Source organism: Danio aesculapii, chromosome 16 (assembly GCF_903798145.1).
Source record: "Danio aesculapii chromosome 16, fDanAes4.1, whole genome shotgun sequence".
Taxonomy (NCBI): Eukaryota; Metazoa; Chordata; class Actinopteri; order Cypriniformes; family Danionidae; genus Danio; species Danio aesculapii.
In genome coordinates this window covers 1,060,575-1,068,074 of record NC_079450.1, presented here as the reverse complement: position 1 = coordinate 1,068,074, position 7,500 = coordinate 1,060,575, and the positions used below count along the sequence as shown (strand labels likewise).

Below are 7,500 nucleotides of genomic sequence, written 5' to 3'. Positions count from 1 at the left end.
GCTTCTTTCTGTCGTTCTACCATTCTGTCATGTGTGTACTTCATGTTTTGCCGCAGTATAGTGTGTGTGTGGCTGTCTGGTGTACCGTTGAGGTCGGTCAGCTCGTAGGGTTCAGTGCTCCACCCATCCTCCATCTTGGCGGGCTGGACGTCCACGTGTCCGTACACACACACGGTGTGTTTGCTGGGGTCGTCACCAAACTGAGCCGTGACCACTTTAGGCAAATCGATGGAGCTGCCATTGGCCAGCTGGAGGAGACACACATGCACAACACTGAGAACAGTAATAAAACACACAGACACACAACCATAGTTAGGCGTAGGCACGGGACGATAACCGTTTTCAGGGTATACCGCGGTGTAGAAAAGTCAAGGTTGTAAACCAGCCAAAATTTTCTGTATTACCGTTCCTATGGTATGTGTAAGGTTTTTTTTGTTTTTTTTTTCATTAAATTTTTTTTTTCTTTTTTAGGACAGCAGCATCTCCAGCAGAAAAATATCCAAAGATGCTGTTTTAAATTGTAAAGAAATCTGTTGTTGACACTAATGAAGACAGCAGAAGTCAATGATTCATTTGAATTATTCAGCCTGACATGTTTACTGCCCAAAACATTATAAATCTTTCAAAAAATAAAATATATTGTTATAAGACCCGTTTCCACTGAGTGGTATGGTACGGTACGGTTCGAAAAGGTACCAAACATAAGAAAGGGTACCAAAAGGCGGAGCTAGATACACAGCTGAACGCTATTGGTTTACAGAGATACGTCATTCGCTTACGCAACAAGCCAGAATGAAAACAAAAAACCCGCCATGTTTAAAATACACAGCGAGAGATTACAGCGGAATTATAAATACATATAATAACGAGCCATGGTCGATCTGGCTCAAACAAACCTTGTCGTTGTCTTGATGAACAGCCACAAAGCCAAGAAGAAAAGGAGATTTACCCTATACCGCGTAGTTTTTTATGAGCCAGTCTGAAGCGCGAGCGGTTTCGCTTTCTTGCTTGCGCTCGCGTGTCTATATCTGAAATAACAAACTTCTTGAGCTGATGATAATAACCTGCGCTTGATTATTGACGTGCTTTTGAAACCCGATCCTGTCAGACACTGACAAATGCGAGAGTGAAGAAACAAAGGAGAAGCCGGAAAAGAGGAGCACATTATTTTACAGCAAACATGAACAAAATGCCATGATTAACTAACTTATTATCTTCACATTTTGGACTATTATGAACTCAGAATGATGGAATTGTTCTCTAGCAGAGGCTACATGTGCTGCTGAAGATTACAGACACAGATGAGAGGTTTACACTGACTGTAGGCTATATTTAGTGTTGTTTTGAACCTAAATACTGACGAAATGTCTTCTATATGTAGCTCTTCTGTAGTTGGTAACATATCGGAGACTGTAAGGGGCTGTATGCGTTTATACATGTTCATTTATTTAGTTATTTAATATAATTACAGACGTTACAGTAGGCTGTTTTGCACTGTCATTGATCTGCAGTTATATTATTATTTATAATGCAGTTATATTATTGTTTAATAAACATTTCTACACAAGTATTTATGTGTATGAAGCATCTGTGTTGTGAGAAGAGCTTCTCATATGATATGTGAATGACCCGTACAGCTTTATTGTAGACATTTCCTCCAGCAAGAATGACGTCGACTGAAACTTTCTGTCATACACCACGCCCACCAAAAGGGTACCCTTGTTAGTGGAAACGCAAGCCTGATAAAGGAGATCCGCACCAAACCGAACCATACCGTACTGTACCAGTCAGTGGAAACATGCCAATATATAGTTATATTTTACTGAAACTGATATGTTTATATCAAAATCAGATATCAGATACCGGCCCATTCCTAGTTGGGTGTAAGACCTTCCACAGTCATGTGTTACTGTAATCTGATTACATTTTTGAGGAAGGCAGTAATGTAGCGAATTACATTTTACATGTGTGTGATTTGATTACAGTTACTAAAGTCAATGTAATTGCGTTACTTACATTACAAATGTAATATTTAGAAGAAGAAAAGCTTCTTTAAAATTGCGTTTTCTGCTGCAGCATCAGTTAATGAGCATGCGCTTTTAAACTGCTGGAGAACGCGAGCTGAAATGGCTGCTGTCGAGAGTGTTTGCTTCTTCAAGTGGAGATACAGACATTACTTTGATTTCATTGAGTGTAAAAACTAAAATATTGTTGTGAAAGTCAGTCTATGTCCAGTCTCTAAAGAACTTTCCACTGCTTTTAACTCGACCAGCAACTTGTTCAAGCATTTGAACAGAAAGCATACTAAGACAATACTCGTCACCAAAGAGGAAACCGGCGCCCAAAAACACGGCGGCCCAACTCAGCTTAAACAGGCTAAATTGTATTTTTGTGCAGGATCAGGAGTGAAGGTATCTTCTGAATGTGAAGAGAAGTGTGGCTGCTCATGGGGCTGTTCACATATCATGTCTTTTCCATGCGCATATTGGCAGCACACACTGCATGCACTCGCATTTCCCAGGTGCACAAACTGACCAATCAGCTTCATGCTTTGTAAGGAATATACATATTTCAGTAGTCTAATTACCTCAGACGAACACAGAACACACAGTGCTTTTGGATGTCAGAGGTTACAGGTATCCAGTTTTCTTTATGTCCTTCATTTGTGTTAAAAAAGAAAATAAAGAGTATTGTTTTTGGAACAAGTGAATGATGAGAGAAGTATAAGTTTTAATCTCTTTAGCTCTGTTGAATATGTCAAGCTGCTGTGATCAACTCGTTGTAAAGTTTCTGTGTATATTATAATACTGAAAGAGCTGCAGTTTATTCGGTGTTTTTAAAGGCATATTTTATGTTTTAAAAGTAACTACAAAGTGTCGGTGCCAGTGGTGTAGTGGTTAGTGCGTCGACACATGCACTCTGGTGCTCACAGCGACCCGAGTTCAACCCGACCTCACGGTCAAATGCCGATCCTTCCCCTCTCTCTGCTCACCATGCTGTCCTCTAATTACTCTGTACTGTCCTGTCTAATAAAGGAGAAAACCCCGAAAAAATTATTATATATATATATATATAAGTAACTACGAAGTAATTAGTAATGTGATTACTTTTTACATTGTGTAAATAGTAATGTAACCAGATTACAATTTTCTAGTAGTAGTCAGTAATTTGTAATCGATTACTTTTTAAAAGTAACTCACCCAACACTGCACACAACTGAGCACAGTCATAACACACACACACAAAGTACAGTAATAACAGACATACACACTAGTTTTGTGTTATTTGTGAGCACATTATCTGACCGTCTGCGTCCCGATGTCGATCATCTCCACTTTTCCTCCAATGAGACGCAGTTTCTCTGCCGTCACGTCCATCATTCGATGTAAATCGGCTCTCTTCGTAACATCACTGGAGTCGCTCTCCACAGCGATCCACTGCCTGAGTGTCTGAAAACACACACACACACACACACACACACACACACACATAACAGAGGAAAACAGCAGGGAAAACGTCACTCTTCTGCGTTTTATACAGTTTTCCTCTCCAGAAATATCAGCATTCTTCAATCTTCCTTTTTCTTTATGGACGTGTATGAGCTCAGATTGTTTTGCACTGAGTTGTATTATTAACATGTTTGAAATGAACTCTAAAGTCAAATCTGTTTTAATTTATAGTGTAGTTTTATGGCGGCACGGTGTCTAAGTGGTTAGCTCTGTGGCCTCACAGTAAGAAGGTCACTGGTTTGAGTCTCGGCTGGGTCAGTTTGTGTTTCTGTGTATAGTTTGCATGTTCTCCCCGTGTTGGTGTGGGTTTCCTCCTGGTGCTCTGGTTTCCCCCACAGTCCAAACACATGCGCTATAGGGGAATTGATGAACTAAATTGGCCGCTGTGTGTGTGTCTGTGTGTCTATGTGTGTGTGTGTGTGTGCGTGCGCGAATGAGTGTTTCCCAGTACTGGGTTGTGTAAAACATGCTGGAATAGTTGGCGGTTCATTCCGTTGTGGCTACCCCTGATAAATAAAGGGACTTAGTTTTAGTTTTTAACTCAGACATCTTCTTTTCTGAAAATGCATCAATATTAAGTGAGGAAAATAATCGGGGAAATTGTATTTTTACTCATTTAATTAAGTGTAATTGACTACATTCATTTTTCTGATCATTTATTTATAGCTTTATGAATGCTGTTTCACTTTATTTTGAGACTTTATAACATTATCAATCATTTAAAACAGGCTTTTTCTTCCTGTTTGTCATCATTTTTTCTTTTGTGTCCATCAAAACTGAGAAATCTATACAGGACTTGAATAACCTGAGGAGTAAATTCATTACTAAGTTTAAATGTCATTTCTGCATGTGGTTTGTCACATTCAAACTCGAGAGCTGATGTCAAGAAGCAAAAAAATCAATGTTCTTGATCAGCAGCATGACGACAGCAGCGCCAGATAAACCCCAGCTCTGCGTCAGCTCTATCAGCAGATAAAACCATCAATAAATGAAGATGATTAGATGACCGTTTGGGCAAACATCAAAACAGGTCACTTAAAGGGCACCTATTATGCAAAACTCACTGTTCTGCAGGGTTTAAACCCAGTCGAGTGTCAGCAGTGCGTGAGTATGTCCAGCTTCTAATGATAAACATGAATTAATTGTATTTGTCATAATCAAACTTGACAAAAACAGTCTACAGAAACACTTTGATGGATCACAATCTCACCAAAACACCACAATTAGAAGCAGAGCCTAAAAGGGTCAGTTTCAGAGAGTTGGAGAACATTATCTGTGTGCTATTATCAGCTCAAACTGAACCACACACACACTGTAGACACAGCAGAGACTTATAAAAGGGGTATAATAGGTGTCCATTAGAGGTAACATAAACCCCTTTAACACACACAGACCTTTCTGGAAAATTGCCGGGTCTGTATGTGTGAACAGGCCCTAGGTAAATTAATTCTGGCAAATTTCCGTAAAGAGAAGTTGTAACATTACTGGGAATGCTGCTCTGTGTGAACATTTGTGAAATTGCCGGAAAGAGTGTGTTCACTATTAGAACACGCTGACGTGAGATGTCTACTCCAGCCTATCAGAACACTCAGACACATTCACATCCACACGGTTTATGAAAATAAAAGCCTTTGAATATTTTTCCAGACACATTTAGCTGCTAGATGTTAGTCAGAGAACGTTTCTGTGTTCCTTCTTAATGCCGTCTGTGTAAATAATTCTCAATAAACGCTTCTGATAAACCGCTGTTTGTTTACCTTCAAGCTCCGCTTCAGTTGCTTGACGTGTGTGCACATAAAGGAGCCGATGAGTACCAGCACACACACATATTATGAACACCTTGGCATGTGGAAGTGTTCCTCCATGTGTTTTCATCAAAGCTGTTCACGATACATCCCATGCACAGAGTTTGTAATGTAGTCAAGTGTGTAAACATTTAGCTGTGGTTCGCTTTTGCATTTGGATGTCTCACAAAGCAGCTGCATGAATGCTAAAGCTTTATAGAAAAGTGAAGCTATCAACAAAAGCCTGACCACATCTATATTTACAAACACAAGTGCAGCCGTTTAGAGTTCATTTCTGGTTAATGATGTCAGAATTTACTGGTATTGTAGAATGGATGTGTGAATGGTCTTTACAGGAAAAATCCTGGAATGTCCTTGCCTGTGTGAACAGCGTTTCTTTTTATTGGTTTAAGTCGTTCCGGTAATTTTCCTGATATTTACCGGTATCACTGTGTGATGGGGCTATAGTGTAATCATTACTTTTTTAAAAGGTTACTAACACATTTAGTTAGGTTTTAAGGAAAGTCATTTGTTATGTTACTTTCCTGTTACTTTTTTCATCTTGTGTGCGCGCTTGTTTGTAATAATATAAAATTTAAAGCCCTTTCACACTAAAGGTATATTACACTCAGAAGGATTCGTAGCTCAAACAAACCATTTAGCTTTTCTGCATTACATGAAGAATAGGACTCACGAAGTCAGGGATAAAGTACATCCAGCTGGTTATCTCAGAATAAAGCCTGACCAGTTTATCAGCACTGTTGTATAAGACTGGCTTCATTTTGGCGATAATAACCATCCTGGATGTACTTTAACTTAGCTGACACACAAAATATGATGAAAATTTTGACTTTTTTTATTTTATTTGATGTTATTTGGCCTGAATGTATGATTTGGGAGGCGTAGACAGTCAGAAATAGGTATAATGGGAGTATTTAAGAAATGTTTAACAAAATGTCCCTAAATACACATACGAATCATTTTTAGAGATAACTTGATATAATTTGTGATATCAAAATAGTTTCATTAAAGTTTTTAGAGACGTATTTAGAGCAAGGAAATGTTCACAGTATGTCTGATAATGTTTTTTCTTCTGGAGAAAGTCTCATTTGTTTTTTTTCAGCTAGAATAAAAGCAGCTTTTAATTTTTAAGAAAACTTTTTAAGGTCAATATTATTAGCCCCTTAAAGCTATATTTTTCTTTATAGTCTACAGAACAAACCATCATTATACAGTAACTTGCCTAATTACCCTAACATGTTAATTTAATTACCCTAGTTCAGCCTTTAAATGTCACTTTAAGCTGTATAGAAGTGTCTTGAAGAATATCTAGTCTAATATTATTTACTGTCATCATGACAAAGAGAAAATAAATCAGTTACTAGAGATGAGTTATTAAACTATACGTTTATAAATGGGTTTAAAAAAATCTGCTCTCCTTGGGGTAATTGGGGAAAAATAAACAGGGGGCTAATAATTCTGACTTCAACTGTATATAATCCCTAATGGTCAACATGATTGGTAGTACCCAAATGAGCCTGTGTTATTAGTTTAATCAGTTGTTATCAGCTGATTTTCACAGTTTTATGCATCTTAAAGCATACTTTGATCTATTTTTGCACTAGATGAGTAAACACACTCACATTTAAAACAGAGCTACAGTATCACTTTTACAGACTGTACAAAACATACTGCCGACAAATGTTACTGAGATATTCCTATTTTCTCAATAAGGAACAAGTCACTTTACTAGTTACTTAAAAGTAATCTGATTACATAATGCATCCCCCCTACACCACTGACAGTATCACTTTTACACATCACACAAAACAGAAGTTACTGACATTGCTTTTTTGAAAACTCAGATATTTTCTCCATCAATAAAAAAGTAACTTTACTAGTTACTTGAAAGTAATCTGATTACATAATGCATTCCCTCACTCCCACATTGCTAACAGCATCACTTTTAACTGATTTTTTCAAAGTAACTGACATTACTTTTTTGACAGTGTGTCTCAGATATTTTCTCAAATAATAAAAAAGTTACTTTACTAGTTACTTTAAAGTAATCCAATCATATAATGCATTCCCACACACTTATTACAGTATCACTTTTACACATCATACAAAGCAAAAGTAACTCACTTTTTTTTGTGAAAAGGATAACGCAAATATTTTCTCCATCAATAAATAGTGACTTTATTAGT

General features: G+C 37.6%; 1 protein-coding gene across 1 annotated transcript in view; it reads right to left on the bottom strand.

Moving 5' to 3' along the window:
- cndp1 (carnosine dipeptidase 1) overlaps positions 1–7,500 on the bottom strand; it is a 28,004-nt gene that overhangs the window by 19,358 nt on the left and 1,146 nt on the right. The window contains exons 3-4 of the mRNA XM_056476032.1: positions 3,306–3,449; positions 86–248 (exon numbers count right to left, since the gene is read on the bottom strand). Coding sequence (XP_056332007.1) covers positions 86–248; positions 3,306–3,449 — 307 coding nt within the window. The remainder of the gene's footprint in view (positions 1–85; positions 249–3,305; positions 3,450–7,500) is intronic.